At 50.5% G+C, this 18415-nt stretch overlaps 3 protein-coding genes across 6 annotated transcripts; 2 read left to right on the top strand and 1 right to left on the bottom strand.

The window, feature by feature from the left end:
- Nucleotides 1-116: 116 nt before the first annotated feature.
- Nucleotides 117-5270, bottom strand: LOC311494645 (uncharacterized protein). Of its 2 annotated transcripts, XM_084553795.1 has the most exons (5): nt 4130-5270; nt 3804-3931; nt 2316-2465; nt 1903-2097; nt 117-926 (listed from the first exon to the last, which is right to left on the bottom strand). In XM_084553795.1, the coding sequence occupies exons 2-5, from the start codon at nt 3928-3930 to the stop codon at nt 646-648; spliced, it is 753 nt and encodes a 250-aa protein (XP_084409921.1). In that variant the 5' UTR covers nt 3931; nt 4130-5270; the 3' UTR covers nt 117-645. The 2 variants fall into 2 exon arrangements, with proteins under 2 accessions (XP_084409921.1, XP_084409920.1); XM_084553794.1 differs by having other exon boundaries at nt 3804-5270.
- An 84-nt stretch (nt 5271-5354) lies between these two features.
- Nucleotides 5355-11089, top strand: cxxc1a (CXXC finger protein 1a). 2 transcript variants are annotated; one of them, XM_084553785.1, is made up of 13 exons: nt 5355-5455; nt 5875-5975; nt 6584-6726; nt 6813-6968; nt 7666-7851; nt 7927-8055; nt 8156-8373; nt 9053-9260; nt 9435-9545; nt 9676-9725; nt 9830-9926; nt 10003-10155; nt 10235-11085. In XM_084553785.1, exons 1-13 carry the CDS (start codon nt 5391-5393, stop codon nt 10379-10381), a joined length of 1764 nt encoding a protein of 587 aa, XP_084409911.1. In that variant the 5' UTR covers nt 5355-5390; the 3' UTR covers nt 10382-11085. The 2 variants fall into 2 exon arrangements, with proteins under 2 accessions (XP_084409911.1, XP_084409912.1); XM_084553786.1 differs by lacking the exons at nt 5355-5455; nt 5875-5975 and having other exon boundaries at nt 6636-6726; nt 6799-6968; nt 10235-11089.
- A 1431-nt stretch (nt 11090-12520) lies between these two features.
- Nucleotides 12521-18316, top strand: hdac6 (histone deacetylase 6). Of its 2 annotated transcripts, none has more exons than XM_084553793.1 (9): nt 12521-12697; nt 14730-14806; nt 15063-15191; nt 16226-16311; nt 16560-16644; nt 17510-17550; nt 17623-17719; nt 17906-18003; nt 18095-18315. In XM_084553793.1, the coding sequence occupies exons 2-9, from the start codon at nt 14741-14743 to the stop codon at nt 18201-18203; spliced, it is 711 nt and encodes a 236-aa protein (XP_084409919.1). In that variant the 5' UTR covers nt 12521-12697; nt 14730-14740; the 3' UTR covers nt 18204-18315. The 2 variants fall into 2 exon arrangements, with proteins under 2 accessions (XP_084409919.1, XP_084409918.1); XM_084553792.1 differs by having other exon boundaries at nt 12565-12641; nt 18095-18316.
- The last annotated feature ends 99 nt before the right edge of the window (nt 18317-18415 follow it).

Here is an 18415-nt window from a genome sequence, read left to right as displayed (position 1 = left end):
TGTCAAACAAACACAGGAGTGGTGATGATGGAGGGAGGATGGTATCGGACCGAGCCGCTGTGACCTTTTAACACGATGAACGGAACAACAGACGGAAAACAACCTCACAGACCTCGACCTCTGACCCCTCGCTCTCTCATCTAGTGTTTTAATCTGAGTAACAGGAGAACCGGTTTAACTGCTAAGTTAGCTAGCGTAGCTCACTGTTACCTTCAAATGCTACAGCTAACTTAGTCAGTTATAAGCTAACACACAGGAAGTTAACTGTTGTTCAGGTCCTGGTTTACAGGGGAAGAGGAAACTGGACATTTCTGAAGTTTCAAAGCAGTTAGCTAAGTGTTAGCTAGCTGTTAGCTAGCTGTTAGCTAGCTGTTAGCTAACTGATAGCTGTTAGTCAACTGATAGCTAACTGTTAGCTGTAGATGCCTGGTTCATGGTTAGCCATCACTGAGCTGTGTGAACTGTCTGGAGAGTTACAGATTTAGCTAAACATTGTTAAGCTAGCTGTCAATAAATAACATGTGAGCTGTGGACACAGGGGGCGGGGCTAGAACACATCCAGGTATCTGGACTGAACGCGGTCCCATGGTTCTTTGACCAGATCAGAACTGTGACATCATCATGCACCCGTCTTCTGATTGGCCGCTACGCTGGGAAGCAGATGGAGCAGCACTCCAGACAGATCTCCAGGCAGTCGGAGGAGGCGCAGCAGTCCTCCAGCAGTCCACACTCCAACACGGCCTGACACGCCTCCTCCGTGCACGCCGCCTCCCCCGCCGCCTCCACGCAGCAGCAGCAGCAGCAGCCAGTGGTAGCGTCGCAGCACCCGGCCCCGCCCACTCCGCACGCCAGACACTCCCCCACCGCAGAACACATGGACAGCAGCTCACAGAACAGACAGGCCAGGAGACAGTGGACACAACAGTCTGCAGAGACAACAGGACAGAGACAGGATCAGTACAGGTTCCTCCAGGACCAGGACCAGGTCCAGGACCAGGTCCTGGTGAGTATCAGGTCCAGGTCCAGACTCTAGTCATGTGACCTTCAGGTGATAAAAACCTAAACTCCCCACCATCATTTAGAGCTGAACACTTGGAGGAAACGTCTTCTAGTCCAGATGAGTTTGTCTCATTGTCTCATGGGGGCGGGTCTTGAATGTGCTGTGTCCTGATTGGCCAGTTACTTCATGACCAGTAAACAGGTAAAACATCAGTTAAACAAACTTGAATGATTCTTTCTGGTTAAATAAATAAATAACTTTACAGCTTGTTCTAAAATACGGATCATCTCCTCAAACTAAAAACACCAGAACCAAGCTGACGTTCTCCTCCAGTCGTCTTTGTCTCGGCTTTTCAAAACGATTTTATTTATCTACAAAGATCTTTATCAAAACTTTACACGTTCAAATAAAACGTGTCAAACGTTGCCATAGCTACGAAGCCTAAACCGACAATAAGTGTGTGTGTGTGTGTGTGGGGGGGTGTGTGTGTGTGTGTGTGTGTGCGCGCGTGTGTGTGTGTGTGTGTGTGTGTGGGTGTGTGTGTGTGTGTGCGTTCAGAGATAACACAGCTGTAGTCTGGTCCAGCTGATAAACTCTGATGTGGGGAGTGTCTGTTTTTTGTTCCATCAGTTTGAACCGTTTTCTGTCTCAGTTGGAGACTTCCTGTCCACACTGGGACATAGTGGACAACGTTTAACGAGCCACACCTTCATCCTCCTCAGAGATGAAGAGCAGCACAAACAAAGTCTTCTTCAGACAACTCAGGACCTCTGAAACATTTTCCACATCTCTACAACCTCCTCAGTGCCAGACCATCTGAGCTCTGATTGGTCGTCCATCGTGACGACTTGAATCGGACGATTTGATTGGACAGAAGCGTCGGCAGGCCGTGATGAACTCACCATCTCCAGCTACCTCCTTGATGTGGGCGGCGTCTGTCTTGAAGGAGGCGGAGCTTTTAGTAGAGGACAGACGATTCTGATGATGATGATGATGATGATGATGATGTCTGTTACAGGAGGACGACTGTGATGAAGGAGGAGGAGGAGGAGGAGGAGGAGGAGGAGGAGGAGGAGACGCTGACGAGGCGTCAACACCTGAAGACAACGAGACAACAAATGTGTTTAGCATCAACTGTTGCTAGGCAACTGTTAGCATCTGGAGGCCACCTAGGCTAACAGTTATCATGCTAACATGTGGTTAGCTTAATGCAGCAAATGTAAAGTCATGAATCAATGTTCTCCTCAGACATACTTTAAAATCAAACCCATCCCTGACTCCAGGTGGCGCCGTCAGAGGTTAATGATAAACTCACCTGTCCACGACGCAGAGGAGGAGCTGGAGAGGAGGAGTCGAGAGCTGTCACTGGTGGAGGAGGAGCTGTCCGTCAAAGAGTCATCACTGTCAGCGTCCTCCATCTTCTGAGAGATGGGGGGAGGAGGGGGAGGAGGGGGAGGAGCCACCTCTGCAGGAAGAAACAGCAGCGGCCATTTTGAGCATCAGTATCAGCTTTCACATTAACACCTGATCCAGATTAAACAGGTCCAGGTGTGAACACTGATCTGGTCTCTAGAGTCCAGGTGTGAACACTGATCTGGTCACTAGAGTCCAGGTTAAACAGGTCCAGGTGTGAACACTGATCTGGTCTCTAGTGTCCAGGTTAAACAGGTCCAGGTGTGAACACTGATCTGGTCTCTAGAGTCCAGGTGTGAACACTGATCTGGTCACTAGAGTCCAGGTTAAACAGGTCCAGGTGTGAACACTGATCTGGTCTCTAGTGTCCAGGTTAAACAGGTCCAGGTGTGAACACTGATCTGGTCTCTAGAGTCCAGGTGTGAACACTGATCTGGTCACTAGAGTCCAGGTTAAACAGGTCCAGGTGTGAACACTGATCTGGTCTCTAGTGTCCAGGTTAAACAGGTCCAGGTGTGAACACTGATCTGGTCTCTAGTGTCCAGGTTAAACAGGTCCAGGTGTGAACACTGATCTGGTCTCTAGTGTCCAGGTTAAACAGGTCCAGGTGTGAACACTGATCTGGTCTCTAGAGTCCAGGTGTGAACACTGATCTGGTCTCTAGAGTCCAGATCTCTAGAGCCTTTTAAAAGATTCTGGCCTCGGAGCTGAGAACCAAACTAAACTAGAAACTAATCTGAACTAGAATCAACTCAGGAAATAAATCAGATCTTAACATGTGAGAGTCTTTCCATCTTGTTCCAACATCTGGATCATGTCTCCAAGTCAACCAGCAGCTGTTGATGGTTCTGATCCAGCGGTAGGTAGAGATCTGCTCTTTAACACCAGGTGTTCTCAGGTGAACCAGATCAGCTGGCTGTGTCCTCAGCCTGTCAGTCTGAGCTCAGGGTCAAATATAGATTTCCTGAAACAGGAAGTGGTCTCCTGTTGTCTCTGGTTCATACAGGAAGTGGATCCAGATGTTAGCCTGACCTCAGATCAGAATCTCTGCTCTTCATGTGTTTATGATTCACTGGTTCACATCTCCACTCCCTGGCCACTTCATTAGGTACACTAGTGGGTCCAGCTCCCTGGCCACTTCATTAGGTACACTAGTGGGTCCAGCTCCCTGGCCACTTCATTGGGTACACTAGTGGGTCCAGCTCCCTGGCCACTTCATTAGGTACACTAGTGGGTCCAGCTCCCTGGCCACTTCATTGGGTACACTAGTGGGTCCAGCTGTGTAGAACTATTGAGCTGTAGCTGGTTCCTGGATACGTCTCATGTCCACCCTCCACAATCAATCATCAGTCAACACTGGTGTACCTAATGAACTGGCCACTGGTCTCACCTGTGCTTTGGTGAGGAAGCATCCCATTGGCTTTTGGCTGGCTCACGATGCATTCTGATCGGCTGGGGTCTTTGTTAGCTCCGCCCTCTGTGACATCAGAGTGGTTACAGTGTGACATCACATCCATCCTGTTGTTTACACAGAAATAAACTAAAAGTGATGAAGGATGAACAGGAAGCAGTCAGACGATGAAACGAAACATCTTTAAACTCATTCCATCTGATTCACAATCAAATTAAATCAGTTTAAACAATTAAACAAACTTAAAACTCTGATTGATGAGCTCATGTTTTTTCATTAAATAAATAAAAAGGTTTCAGACTCACTCAGTGTTTCACCTCCAGCTCCTTCTTCTTCTTCTTCTCCTGGTTTCTCTGCAGAGTTCATGTGTCTCTGATAAGCTCCGCCTCCAGCGCCTCCTTTTAACCCTCAGCAGAGCCGGACCCTCCTCCTCAGGGGCCCGGGCACCGATCAGCTGTGGCCTCTGTACTCTGATCAGCTGATTCATGGATTCATCACCGATCATCACTCAGTCATCGTTTATATGTGACCATCAGACATTGATCTGTTTCAGACAATCAGCTGATCTCACAACCTTTTATTTTACTTTTAATATTTCTTTGGTAATTTATGTAGATGAGCTGGTGGAGGCGTGGCCTAAACAAGGTCGTTTACTACTAAATGTTTTTATGCTCCAGGAGGACAGGACGTCTTTTAAAGGCTCCAAGTGTTTGAGTGACGAGGGGGAGACCTCTCAGATGTCCCAGATGTCCCAGATGTCCCAGATCTCTCAGACGTCCCAGATGTTGATGTGCTGCAGGAGGTCTGGTCCCGTGTGTCGATGCCTCCACCTGCTGGACGCCCAGAGAGGACAGACTGATAAATAACCAAACAGAGAGATTCCAAAATAAAAGCCTGGACCAGTTTCAGAGGTTTCAGAGAATCAGCATCGTCCACGGCTCCAGTGCCCCTGAGCAAGGCACCTGCCCTCTGACTGGACGGTCACATGAAGGGGTCAATAAAGATGAATGACTACAGACTTCATAATGTCTGAGCTGACTCCCGTCCAGCAGGGGGCGACGCGTGGCTCCATCGCCTCCACATGTTTCACCATAAACACCACCGAAGAAGAAGAAACCGCAGTGGAAACAAAGAGATTTCTGCAGATTTGAGTAAAAATGAGAAAAGAGTGAAAAGCTGCAGGTTCAGCTGGAGGACTCTTCTTCTTCTTCTTCGTCGTCTTCTCCTCTTTCTTCTTCGTGGGCGGAGGCTTCGCAGCGTCTGATGGTGAGTCTGCTGCTGATGGAGAGTAACTGACCAGCACGGGCTCTAAAATGTGCAGGAAAATGAACGGAGTCTGGTTGGAGGAGCAGAGACGGAGCAGGGTCAGCGGCGGTGCCTTGCTCACGGGCACTGACACCAACCGGTCCAGGCTTTTATTTTGAAATGTCTCCTGTTTGTTTGTTTGTTTGTTTTCAGTCTGAGGCTGCAGGAGGAGGAGGGGGAGGAGGGGGAGGGCCGGAGGAGGGGGGAGGAGGAGGAGGAGGAGGAGGAGGAGCAGGTAAAGATGCAGGAGGACCGGTTGCCATGGAAACCCGCAACGCTCCCGTCTACTGTGTCTGCAGGAAACCGGACATCAACTGTTTCATGATGTAGGAAACTTTATTGATCAATGATCTGAAGACAAACAGGAAGGTCAACACTAACCTGTCCCTCTGTCTCTGTCTCTCTGTGTCTCTGTGTCTTTCTCTGTCTCTGTCTCTGTCCCTCTGTTTCTTTTTTCTCTGTCTCTGTCTCTTTCCTTCTGTCTCTGTCTGTCTGTCTGTCTCTTTCTCTGTGTCTGTGTCTGTGTCTGTCTCTGTCTCTGTCCCTCTGTCTCTCTCTGTCTCTCTGTCTCTGTCTCTCTGTGTCTCTGTCTCTGTCTGTCTCTCTGTGTCTCTGTCTCTGTCTCTCTGTCTCTGTGTCTTTCTCTGTCTCTGTCTCTTTCTTTCTGTCTCTGTCTCTCTGTGTCTCTGTCTCTGTCTCTCTGTGTCTCTGTCTCTGTCTCTGTGTCTCTGTGTCTGTCCATCAGAGGGTGTGACAGCTGCACTGAGTGGTTTCATGGAGGTTGTGTTGGAGTTTCAGAGAAAGCAGCGAAGTCCATCAGAGTCTGGTACTGTCCGTCCTGCAGAGGTCAGTGTCCACTCTAGAGACAATAGTCCACTAGAGACAGTGTTTAAACTGAGTCTGGACTCAGTGAACCTGTTTTAAAGCCACAGAGGAGTTAGCATCTGCTAGCATTAACTGTTAGCTGACTGCTAGCTGTGTGTTAGCTGACTGCTAGCTGTGTGTTAGCTGCTAGCTGTGTGTTGGCTGACTGTTAGCTGTGTGTTAGCTGCTAGCTGTGTGTTAGCTGCTAGCTGTGTGTTGGCTGACTGTTAGCTGTGTGTTAGCTGCTAGCTGTGTGTTAGCTGCTAGCTGTGTGTTGGCTGACTGTTAGCTGTGTGTTAGCTGCTAGCTGTGTGTTAGCTGACTGCTAGCTGTGTGTTAGCTGCTAGCTGTGTGTTAGCTGCTAGCTGTGTGTTAGCTGTCTGCTAGCTGTGTGTTAGCTGCTAGCTGTGTGTTAGCTGCTAGCTGTGTGTTGGCTGACTGTTAGCTGTGTGTTAGCTGCTAGCTGTGTGTTAGCTGACTGCTAGCTGTGTGTTAGCTGCTAGCTGTGTGTTAGCTGCTAGCTGTGTGTTAGCTGTCTGCTAGCTGTGTGTTAGCTGCTAGCCATCTCTTAGCTCTTGTGTCTTCTACAGACAAAGACTCGTCTCTGGAGATTAAATTCCGCCCAAAGAAGACCAAAGAGAAGGAGGACAAAGAGGCGGAGCCAGAGGACAAAACTGACGGAGATGGAAGCTCCACCCCTCAGCCCAAGATTGACAGGAGGCGGGGCTCACAGGTGCAAAGCCACCTCTACCAGCCTTCATTCTGTGTGACAGCTGAACAGTTTATTAGCTTCTTAACGTTTCAGCGTCCGTGTTTCAGATCAAGCGTTCGGCCCGGATGTGTGGAGAGTGTGACGCCTGCCTGAGGACGGAGGACTGCGCTCAGTGTGACTTCTGCAAAGACATGAAGAAGTTTGGAGGTCCCAACAAAATCAGACAGAAGTGTCGCCTCAGGCAGTGTGAGGTCCGAGCCCGGGTACGTGATCCAGCCCCTGATCCAGCCCCTGATCACCCTTCATCCAGCCCCTGATCCACCTCCTGATCCAGCCCCTGATAACTGTTAGCTATGAGTTAGCTGTTAGCTGAGTGTTAGCTGTTAGTATTAACTGTTAGCTATGAATTAGCTGTTAGCTGAGGGTTAGCTGTTAGCTTGGTGTTAGCTGTTAGCGCTGTGTTAGCTATTAGTATTAACTGTTAGGTATGAGTTAGCTGTTAGCTGAGTGTTAGCTGTTAGCTTATTGTTAGCTGTTAGCTGGGTGTTAGCTGTTAGCTTATTGTTAGCTGTTAGCTGAGTGTTAGCTGTTAGCTGAGTGTTAGCTGTTAGCTATGAGTTAGCTGTTAGCGGAGTATTAGCTGTTAGCTGGGTGTTAGCTGTTAGCTGAGTGTTAGCTGTTAGCTGAGTGTTAGCTGTTAGCTATGAGTTAGCTGTTAGCTCAGGGTTAGCTGTTAGCTTGGTGTTAGCTGTTAGCGCTGTGTTAGCTATTAGTATTAACTGTTAGGTATGAGTTAGCTGTTAGCTGAGTGTTAGCTGTTAGCTTATTGTTAGCTGTTAGCTGAGTGTTAGCTGTTAGCTGAGTGTTAGCTGTTAGCTTATTGTTAGCTGTTGGCTTAGTGTTAGCTGTTAGCTGAGTTGGTGATCAATAACTGTTGCTGATTTATTTTTCTCTGAACAGAAGATGCTTCGAGTCAAAGACGAGGAGATGGGTCGCAGTGGCAGCAGGGGGCGGAGTCTGATGAGAAAAGGGGCGGGGCATCAGACAGAGGATGATGATGAGGAGGAGGACGAAGAGGAGGAATGTTTCAGTGAGAGCGAGTTGGAGCTTTACGAGCAGTACAAAGCCGCCGGGTACAGAGACCTGGTCAGTGAGTATTCTCCACCAATCAGCTGACAGACAGGTGTCAGGTGCTTCCTGTGACGTGACTTCCTGTTGCAGGTGTGGCGCAGCGAGGAGGAGGAGGAGGAGGAGGAGGAAGAGGAGGAGGACGCTCAGTCTGACTCTCTGAGGAAGAAGGCGGTGAAGGTGAAACACGTCAAGAGACGAGAGAAGAAGCCGGAGAAGAAGGTGATCACCTGACCGATGATGTCACTGGTGATGATGTCACCGATGGCGTCCCGTCTCGTCTCTGATGTCATACTTCCTGTCCGTCTCTCTGTCTCCTCAGAAGTCTGTGTCTGCTCCTAAAGAGGAGGTGAAGCCTCGCCGCCACAAAGTCAAGCAACGCCACAGGGAGCGCGTGCGGCACAGCGAGCGGGTGGGGGAGGGCGGGGCTAAGGAGGTGGGCGGGGCTCTGAGGCAGTGTCTGGGTCCAGGATGCGTGGAACCAGCGAGGTCCAACTCCAAGTACTGCTCCGAGGACTGTGGCATGAAGCTGGCCGCCAAGTGAGTCTGAGGTCCAACATGGCCGCCACGTCTCCGAGTGTCCTGTCTCTGAGTGTCCTGTCCCTGAGTGTCCTGTCCCTGAGTGTCATGTCTCTGATCATCATGTCTCTGAGTGTCCTGTCTCTGAGTGTCATGTCTCTGATCATCATGTCTCTGAGTGTCCTGACCCTGAGTGTCCTGTCTCTGATCGTCCTGTCCCTGAGTGTCCTGTCTCTGATCGCCCTGTCTCTGAGTGTCCTGTCTCTGATCATCATGTCTCTGAGTGTCCTGTCTCCGAGTGTCCTGTCTCTGATCGTCCTGTCTCTGATCGCCCTGTCCCTGAGTGTCCTGTCCCTGAGTGTCCTGTCCCTGAGTGTCATGTCCTGTCTCTGATCGTCCTGTCTCTGATCGCCATGTCCCTGAGTGTCCTGTCTCTGATCGCCCTGTCTCTGAGTGTCCTGTCTCTGATCGCCATGTCCCTGAGTGTCCTGTCTCTGATCGCCATGTCTCTGAGTGTCCTGTCTCTGATCGTCCTGTCTCTGATCGTCCTGTCCCTGAGTGTCCTGTCTCTGATCATCCTGTCCCTGAGTGTCCTGTCTCTGATCGCCATGTCTTTGAGTGTCCTGTCTCTGATCGCCATGTCTCTGAGTGTCCTGTCTCTGATCGTCCTGTCTCCGATTGTCCTGTCTCTGTCCCACAGTCGTATCTATGAGATCCTCCCTCAGAGGATCCAGCAGTGGCAGCAGAGTCCCTGCGTTGCCGAGGAGATGGGGCGGAGACAGCTGGAGCGAATCAGGAAGGAGCAGCAGGCGGCGAGACTCCGACTCACACAGATGGAGAAACGTTTCCACGAACTGGAAGGAATCATCGCCAACGCCAAACTACAGCAGGTCCAACAGCACGAGGAGGTCAGAGACACTGAGGGACACACGGAGACGCATGGAGACACTGATTGGTCTGTTAGTTTGTCTCTGATTAATGTTTGTCTCTCTGTCTCTGTCTCTCTGTCTCTCTGTCTCTGTCTCTGTTTCTGTCTCTCTGTCTCTGTCTCTGTCTCTCTGTCTCTCTGTCTCTGTCTCCAGGTGACAGAAGGTGACGGTGAGGACACAGACCTTCAGATCTTCTGCGTGTCCTGCAGTCATCCCGTCAACCCTAAGGTGGCGCTGCGTCACATGGAGCGATGCTACGCTAAGGTAACCTAGCATCTACAGTGTTAGCGTGTTGGTGGTGAAGCTAATTAATTAGCATTCATACGACTTATTAATTAAAATGTCCTGTCTCTGTCCTGTCTCCGTCCTGTCTCCGTCTGTCTCCGTCCTCCAGTACGAGAGTCAGACCTCCTTTGGTTCCATGTATCCAACACGGATAGAGGGGTAAGACCACCTGTCTGTCTCTCATGTCTCTGATATCTTTACCGTGTCTCTGACGTGTCTCCTGTCCCTGTCTCCTGTCCCTGTCCCTGTCCCCTGTCCCTCAGAGCCACCAGGTTGTTCTGTGACGTCTATAACCCTCAGAGTAAGACCTACTGTAAACGGCTGCAGGTTTTATGTCCGGAACATTCCAGAGACCCAAAGGTACGTCTCCGTCCTCTTCACCTCCTCAGGTCTCAGATGTCCTCGGTTGTCTCCAGTTTTCCGTGTGTGTCCTCAGGTCCCGGCAGACGAGGTGTGCGGCTGTCCTCTGGTCAGAGACGTCTTCGAGCCGACGGGGGAGTTCTGTCGAGTGTCCAAGAGGAAGTGTAACAAACATTACTGCTGGGAGAAGCTGAGGAGGGCGGAGGTGGACCTGGAGAGGGTCCGAGTGGTGAGACAGACACACACAGGGGACAGGGGGACGTCTCCGGGGACACGTCTCTAACCAAATGTCTCCGTCTGTCTCTCAGTGGTACAAGCTGGACGAGCTCTTCGAGCAGGAGAGGAACCTGAGGACGGCGATGACCAACCGAGCCGGTTTATTGGCTCTGATGCTTCACCAGACCATCCAGCACGACCCAATCACCACAGACCTGCGCTCAGCCAAGGACAGGTAGACAGGAGGACAGAGACAGGAGGACGGAGACAGGAGGAGGACAGAGACAGGAGGACAAAGACAGGAGGACAGAGACAGGAGGACAGAGACAGGAGGACGGAGACAGGAGAACAAACACAAGAAGAGGTCACAGAGACAGGAGGAGGACACAGAGACAGAAGACAGGACGTTTCATTCACAGACAGAAACAGATTTATTAACACAAGTCTTTTATTCTGAAATATTCCATCATTATTAGAATCAGTGTCAGGACTTTCAAAATAAATGTCTCATCTTTAGAGTTCATACCTGAATGAATGAATGAATGAACGGATGATGTTTAATGTCTCCAGATCTTTGACATGTTTGATAAAAACTTTCTGTTTGTGATGGAACGTCCAATCATCTACGAGCTCCTTCCAGTCGGCCAATCAGATGGAGGGGAGGCCGTTGCTATGGAGACGTGTGATACACTACACATACTGAAGCAGCTGTGAAGGTTTCCATCCTCCTGTCAGATTTCTCTAAAACACTACATATGAGTTTTAAGCTCCGTGGCGCCTCCAGCTCTCTGTCAGCTGATCGCTCCGTGGCGCCTCCGGCTCTCTGTCAGCTGATCGCTCCGTGGCGCCTCCGGCTCTCTGTCAGCTGATCGCTCGGCGGCGCCTCCGGCTCTCTGTCAGCTGATCGCTCGGCGGCGCCTCCGGCTCTCTGTCAGCTGATCGCTCCGTGGCGCCTCCGGCTCTCTGTCAGCTGATCGCTCCGTGGCGCCTCCGGCTCTCTGTCAGCTGATCGCTCGGCGGCGCCTCCGGCTCTCTGTCAGCTGATCGCTCGGCGGCGCCTCCGGCTCTCTGTCAGCTGATCGCTCCGTGGCGCCTCCGGCTCTCTGTCAGCTGATCGCTCGGCGGCGCCTCCGGCTCTCTGTCAGCTGATCGCTCCGTGGCGCCTCCGGCTCTCTGTCGGCGGCGCCTCCGGCTCTCTGTCAGCTGATCGCTCGGCGGCGCCTCCGGCTCTCTGTCAGCTGATCGCTCGGCGGCGCCTCCGGCTCTCTGTCAGCTGATCGCTCGGCGGCGCCTCCGGCTCTCTGTCAGCTGATCGCTCCGTGGCGCCTCCAGCTCTCTGTCGGCGGCGCCTCCGGCTCTCTGTCAGCTGATCGCTCGGCGGCGCCTCCAGCTCTCTGTCGGCGGCGCCTCCGGCTCTCTGTCAGCTGATCGCTCCGTGGCGCCTCCAGCTCTCTGTCGGTGGCGCCTCCGGCTCTCTGTCAGCTGATCGCTCGGCGGCGCCTCCGGCTCTCTGTCAGCTGATCGCTCGGCGGCGCCTCCGGCTCTCTGTCAGCTGATCGCTCCGTGGCGCCTCCAGCTCTCTGTCAGCTGATCGCTCCGTGGCGCCTCCAGCTCTCTGTCAGCTGATCGCTCGGCGGCGCCTCCAGCTCTCTGTCAGCTGATCGCTCCGTGGCGCCTCCAGCTCTCTGTCAGCTGATCGCTCGGCGGCGCCTCCAGCTCTCTGTCAGCTGATCGCTCCGTGGCGCCTCCTGCTCTCTGTCGGCGGCGCCTCCAGCTCTCTGTCAGCTGATCGCTCGGCGGCGCCTCCAGCTTCTCCGTCTGATTTGATTTCCATTAAACAGGAGGGTTGTGATTTTCTACGTGGACAGGATTGTGTTTTTATTCAGTTTTTTATTCTGGTGGTGTTTCATTAAAACTCAACCTTCTTTATTTCTTCTTCAGACTCGTGTGATTCATCGTCATTGTTTCTAGAAACAACACAAACACATCAAACAGCTGACAAAGATAATTAATGTGAGAGGAGCCCAGTGCATCATGGGAAGTCTCAAGGGTTCTATAAGGTTAGACTAAACTAAATATACTCATGTACAGTCTGGAGTCTGTACGGTTCAGTCAGTAATTAATATTATTTTATTTGTTTTTAACGTGCCATTAATTTATTCGTAGACTTTATTTGTCCTTTAGATTTACATCATAATGTCCACCGGCTCAGAGCAGCAGGGACACTGACAAACAAAAGAAAAATAAAATAAATAAACATAAATACGTTTGTATAAAAAGATAAACGGAAGATAAATCTACTACAGTCTAATTACAGGGTAATGTTTAACAGTAAGGTTTCTTTAAACAAACTAAACTGAATTTAAAAACGTCCCCTCCACTGTTACGTCACCGGTGTGCGCCGCCGCTGCCGTCGCCCTGCCCGGTGACGTCATGCGTGTGCGACGGTGATGGTGGTCAGTTGGCGCCCGGCGGCTGAGACAGAAACACCAGCAGGAGGTTTGTTGTGACCTGGTCCAGAGTTTGAGCCAGAGCAGCGGAGCCAGGAGCGTCCAGTGAGTCTCAGGCTGCTCGTTTCTTTCTCAGCTGGTCTCTGGCTTCAGCTCAACGGCGCGAACTGTCTGCAGCTAGCAGGGAGGCTAACAGGCTAGCTGCTTTATTTACAGTGGGCAGGCTGAGGGTTCTGGTTCTGGTTCTGGTTCTGGTTGAATCTCCTTTATCTCACGTGGCAGTGGTCTACATTACTACAGCCTCTTTGTTTTATAACATTAATAATCAGCTGAGTTCATGTTAACCCGCTGAGGCTGGAGGAGAATGGAGGCGGGTCTCAGCTCCAGATGTTGATGTTTGTGTTGACCAGAGAAGTGACAGAGTGAAGCATCTTCACTCAGAGAGGATCTTTGACAGAGACATGAACCAGTAGACTGGACAATAAAACAAATAGAACCAGAAAATAAACGACTGGTGTCACAGGTCACATCAGGTTAATGAGAGGAAGGAGCTGATTGGCTGCTGATGCTCACTGACAGAAACAGGAAATGAGTTTGACTGTGATGACGCCTCTCAGTGGCTACGCTGATTGGTCCAATCAGACCTCCTGGAGGTCTAATCTACATAATCTCACTTCTACTGAACTCTACTGAAGAGTTTCTCTTAGTGACGCTAATGTACAAATATAAAATAAACTAGAAAATACAAAAAAGAAAAGATGCAGTAAAGTCACAGAAACTTAAAAGACAAGAAGAATCAAAAGCCGTTAGCTGTAGCCTGTTAGCCGTTAGCTGTAGCCTGTTAGCTGTAGCCTGTTAGCTGCTGTTAGCTGTAGCCTGTTAGCCGTTAGCTGTAGCGTGTTAGCCGTTAGCTGTAGCGTGTTAGCCGTTAGCTGTAGCCTGTTAGCTGTAGCCTGTTAGCCCTTAGCTGTAGCCTGTTAGCCGTTAGCTGTAGCCTGTTAGCTGTAGCCTGTTAGCCCTTAGCTGTAGCCTGTTAGCCGTTAGCTGTAGCCTGTTAGCTGTAGCCTGTTAGCCGTTAGCTGTAGCCTGTTAGCTGTAGCCTGTTAGCCGTTGTTAGCTGTAGCCTGTTAGCTGTACCCTGTTAGCCGTTAGCTGTACCCTGTTAGCCGTTAGCTGTAGCGTGTTAGCCGTTAGCTGTAGCCTGTTAGCCGTTAGCTGTAGCCTGTTAGCTGTAGCCTGTTAGCCCTTAGCTGTAGCCTGTTAGCCGTTAGCTGTAGCCTGTTAGCCGTTAGCTGTAGCATGTTAGCCCTTAGCTGTAGCCTGTTAGCCGTTAGCTGTAGCGTGTTAGCCGTTAGCTGTAGCGTGTTAGCTGTAGCCTGTTAGCTGTAGTGTGTTAGCTGTAGCCTGTTAGCCCTTAGCTGTAGCCTGTTAGCCGTTAGCTGTAGCCTGTTAGCCGTTAGCTGTAGCATGTTAGCCCTTAGCTGTAGCCTGTTAGCCGTTAGCTGTAGCGTGTTAGCCGTTAGCTGTAGCGTGTTAGCTGTAGCCTGTTAGCTGTAGCGTGTTAGCTGTAGCCTGTTAGCCGTTAGCTGTAGCATGTTAGCCGTTAGCTGTAGCGTGTTAGCTGTAGCCTGTTAGCCGTTAGCTGTAGCGTGTTAGCTGTAGCCTGTTAGCCGTTAGCTGTAGCCTGTTAGCTGTAGCCTGTTAGCTGTAGCCTGTTAGCCGTTAGCTGTAGCATGTTAGCCGTTAGCTGTAGCCTGTTAGCCCTTAGCTGTAGCCTGTTAGCCGTTAGCTGTAGCCTGTTAGCTGTAGCCTGTTAGCTGTAGCCTGTTAGCCGTTAGCTGTAGCGTGTTAGCTGTAGCCTGTTAGCCGTAGCGTTTTAGCTGTAGCCTGTTAGCCGTTAGCTGTAGCATGTTAGCCGTTAGCTGTAGCCTGTTAGCCGTTAGCTGTAGCCTGTTAGCTGTAGCCTGTTAGCCGTTAGCTGTAGCCTGTTAGCTGTAGCCTGTTAGCTGTAGCCTGTTAGCCGTTAGCTGTAGCCTGTTAGCCGTTAGCTGTAGCCTGTTAGCTGTAGCCTGTTAGCTGTAGCCTGTTAGCCGTTAGCTGTAGCGTGTTCCTGTCGTCTCATCTCTCTGTCGTTCAGGTGGATCAGTGATGGAGTCTGGATCAGAACCTCCAGGAAGTGGAGGAGTCAGAAGATCTCCTCGTCTGTCGCCTCAGGTCGGTCAGCTGACACACACACACACACACACACACACCCACAGACACACACACACACACACACACACACACACCACACACACACACACCACACACACACACACCACACACACACACACACACACTGAGTGAATGATCTACCTGGTCTGGACCTTGACCTCAGCTCCTTCATAACTAGTGAGGTGAAGACACGTCGTCTTCTTCTTCTTCTCCTCTGAGCTGTGTGAACACTTCTTCTTCTGCGTCTGTATTCCAGGCGGTTGTGTGTCAGACTGGTCAGGGAAAGAAGGGGAAGAGAGGAGGAGGCAGCCTGCAGGAGGCGAAGAGGAGAGGGAGGATGGAAAGGAGCAGGGAGGAGGATCTGAGCGGCCGCCTGGCGACGCTGGTGAGTCTCAACAAGCGCTCCTCGTTTACTCTGTCCTCTCAGAGAGAGACGAGTTGACTCTGTCCTCACAGAGAGAGAGACGAGTTGACTCTGTCCACACAGAGAGACGAGAGACGAGTTGACTCTGTCCACACAGAGAGACGAGTTTACTCTGTGAGTGGACAGAGAGACGAGTTGACTCTGTCCACACAGAGAGACGAGTTGACTCTGTCCACACAGAGAGAGAGACGAGTTGACTCTGTCCACACAGAGAGAGACGAGTTGACTCTGTCCACTCACAGAGAGACGAGAGACGAGTTGACTCTGTCCACTCACAGAGAGACGAGTTGACTCTGTCCACACAGAGAGAGAGACGAGTTGACTCTGTCCACTCACAGAGAGACGAGAGACGAGTTGACTCTGTCCACTCACAGAGAGACGAGTTGACTCTGTCCACACAGAGAGAGACGAGTTGACTCTGTCCACTCACAGAGAGACGAGAGACGAGTTGACTCTGTCCACTCACAGAGAGACGAGTTGACTCTGTCCACTCACAGAGAGACGAGTTGACTCTGTCCACTCACAGAGAGAGAGACGAGTTGACTCTGTCCACACAGAGAGACGAGTTGACTCTGTCCACACAGAGAGAGACGAGTTGACTCTGTCCACTCACAGAGAGACGAGAGACGAGTTGACTCTGTCCACTCACAGAGAGGACGAGTTGACTCTGTCCACACACAGAGAGACGAGTTGACTCTGTCCACTCACAGAGAGACGAGAGACGAGTTGACTCTGTCCACTCACAGAGAGGACGAGTTGACTCTGTCCACACACAGAGAGACGAGTTGACTCTGTCCTCACAGAGAGGACGAGTTGACTCTGTGTGGACAGAGAGACAAGTTGACTCTGTCCACTCAGAGAGACTCTGTCCACTCACAGAGAGACGAGTTGACTCTGTCCACTCACAGAGAGACGAGCTGACTCTGTCCACTCAGAGAGAGACGAGTTGAATTTGTCCACTCAGAGAGGAGACGAGCTGATCTCTGTGTCTCTAGGATCTGTCCAGCAGAGCGGCCGACGGAGGAACTGGGCTCGTTTACTCTGAGGTCTTCACTCACCACAAGAACCAATGGGAGCCCAGGTAACCACTGAACGCCTCATGTTGCTATGACGATTAATTGATAACTGATTAACCTCCAGGAGTTTAGCAGCGACTGTGTCTGGATCACAACATGAGGCTGGTTGTTGTCTCATAATGATTAGATGAAAATGAGCCAAAGCTGTGATTTATTTATTTATTTATTTATTTATTTATTTATTTATTAATTAATTAATTAATTAATTCAGATTGATTGTTCTGGAGCTTTATCAGATCGTTGTTGTCGTCAGTCACCCAGAGAGTCCAGACCGAGTGACGTCCATCATGGAGGAGCTGGAGAGACGAGACCTGCTGTCTCACTGCTGCAGAGTGGAGGTTACCCACAATTCCATGGGAGGCGCCGCGTTGTGTTCCAGCTGAACAGAGAAGAAGTCAGACAGGAAGTCAGACAGGAACCGTAGTCTGGTCGACTTTCAAAATAAAACACAGATCATGAGAACGCTGAATAAAATAATTACTAACTTAACTGAATGAACTCTGGAGCCTCTGAGCCAGTCCAGTCTGGTCTGGTGGTTGGATGGAGGGCAACCAAGATGCTAGTGGAGATGCTAATGGAGATGCTAGTGGAGATGCTAGTGGAGATGCTAATGGAGATGCTAGTGGAGATGCTAGTGGAGATGCTAATGGAGATGCTAGTGGAGATGCTAGTGGAGATGCTAATGGAGATGCTAGTGGAGATGCTAGTGGAGATGCTAATGGAGATGCTAGTGGAGATGCTAGTGGAGATGCTAATGGAGATGCTAGTGGAGATGCCAGTGGAGATGCTAATGGAGATGCTAGTGGAGATGCTAGTGGAGATGCTAATGGAGATGCTAGTGGAGATGCTAGTGGAGATGCTAATGGAGATGCTAATGGTTTGTTAGGACCACTTCCTGTTCATCAGGTTAATAGAGACTCCAGATGCTAATGACTCCGAGCTTTGAAGTTGACCTGAGGATTAATTGATTATTTAGATAATTGATTATTTTCATTCCTTCATTATTTTATTTCTAGCCGCCCTAGAAGAAACACGCGTCACTTATTCTGATCTGTTAAACCAAACGTGACCAGTGACCGTGTCAGACTTGACACCAGGTCTCAGCTGGAAGGCGACGCGGCTGTGACCAGACGTTAAAGTTAAATCCTGTTAATGTTTGATGAAGAACAAGCTGGATGGTGTTGTTGTGTTTTTGTGTTTCAGCCCAGAGAAGCTTCAGAAGAAGAGCTGCTCCTGGCTCACATGTGAGTCGCTCTGAAACGTCCTCTGACAGAAACTCTGAGAGTCGTTCTGACGCTTCGTTTGTGTCGCTGCAGGAAACGTTACGTGGACGAGATGAGGTCGACTCAGACCATGACGCAGACGGAGCTGCAGACTCTGTCCAACAGATACGACTCGGTCTACGTCCACCCAGTAAGACCTGAACCAGGACTCACCTGAGCCCCAGACGGGTTACACCTCCACTCAGAGTAGAAAGGATTTACTTCCTGTTTGTCAGGGTCACTTCCTGTCCAGTAAATCATCAAGAGATAACGAGACGTTCAGTTACACAGTAGAGAATAGTAAATGTGAGCGCTCTAACAGATGTGTGTGTGTCAGGAATCCTTCCAGGTGTGTTTGCTGGCGGTGGGTTCAGTTCTCCAGCTTGTTGACCGGGTCATGACCTCTGAACTCAGGAATGGATTCGCTGTCGTCAGGTAACAACAACAACTACAGCTGATTCATGATGCGATTGATCCCCTGAAAACGGACCAATCACGTGTCTCTCTCTTCTTCTCCTCCTCTCAGACCTCCAGGTCATCACGCTCAAACCAACCAGTCCAACGGGTTCTGCATCTTCAACAACGTGGCGGTCGCAGCTCGCTACGCTCAGACCAGACACGCCGTCAACAGGTAACACTTCCTGTTCCTGAGGTTACTTCCTGGTTGTCAGGAGCTAACTGGCTAAATGTGCTAGCAGGCTCTGAGCTGGTTTCATGGGGGCGGAGCTAATGTGTAGGGATGGCCCGATCCGATACTTAGGATCGGTATCGGCCCGATATTGGTCAAAATTTCAGGATCGGATATCGGAAAAAATAACTATAGCCGTCCGATCCAATACCTCAGCCC

The sequence above is a fragment of the Chelon labrosus genome, assembly GCF_963514085.1.
Source record: "Chelon labrosus genome assembly, chromosome: 10".
In the NCBI taxonomy this organism is placed as follows: domain Eukaryota; kingdom Metazoa; phylum Chordata; class Actinopteri; order Mugiliformes; family Mugilidae; genus Chelon; species Chelon labrosus.
Note: the sequence above shows the minus strand (reverse complement) of the source record. Positions and strands in the feature narration are given on the sequence as shown.

Coding starts and splice junctions, on each gene's coding strand:
- LOC311494645 (XM_084553794.1), bottom strand. CDS start 3,930: ATGGATGTGATGTCACACTGTAACCACTCTGATGTCACAGAGGGCGGA. Junction 2,466..3,803: donor GCTTCCTCACCAAAGCACAG/GTGAGACCAGTG, acceptor TTCTTCCTGCAG/AGGTGGCTCCTCCCCCTCCT. Junction 927..1,902: donor CAAGGAGGTAGCTGGAGATG/GTGAGTTCATCA, acceptor TTGTCTCTGCAG/ACTGTTGTGTCCACTGTCTC.
- cxxc1a (XM_084553785.1), top strand. CDS start 5,391: ATGGAAACCCGCAACGCTCCCGTCTACTGTGTCTGCAGGAAACCGGAC. Junction 8,374..9,052: donor GGCATGAAGCTGGCCGCCAA/GTGAGTCTGAGG, acceptor TCTGTCCCACAG/TCGTATCTATGAGATCCTCC. Junction 9,546..9,675: donor TGGAGCGATGCTACGCTAAG/GTAACCTAGCAT, acceptor TCCGTCCTCCAG/TACGAGAGTCAGACCTCCTT.
- hdac6 (XM_084553792.1), top strand. CDS start 12,593: ATGGTGGTCAGTTGGCGCCCGGCGGCTGAGACAGAAACACCAGCAGGA. Junction 14,807..15,062: donor CTCCTCGTCTGTCGCCTCAG/GTCGGTCAGCTG, acceptor TCTGTATTCCAG/GCGGTTGTGTGTCAGACTGG. Junction 16,645..17,509: donor CTCACTGCTGCAGAGTGGAG/GTTACCCACAAT, acceptor TTTGTGTTTCAG/CCCAGAGAAGCTTCAGAAGA.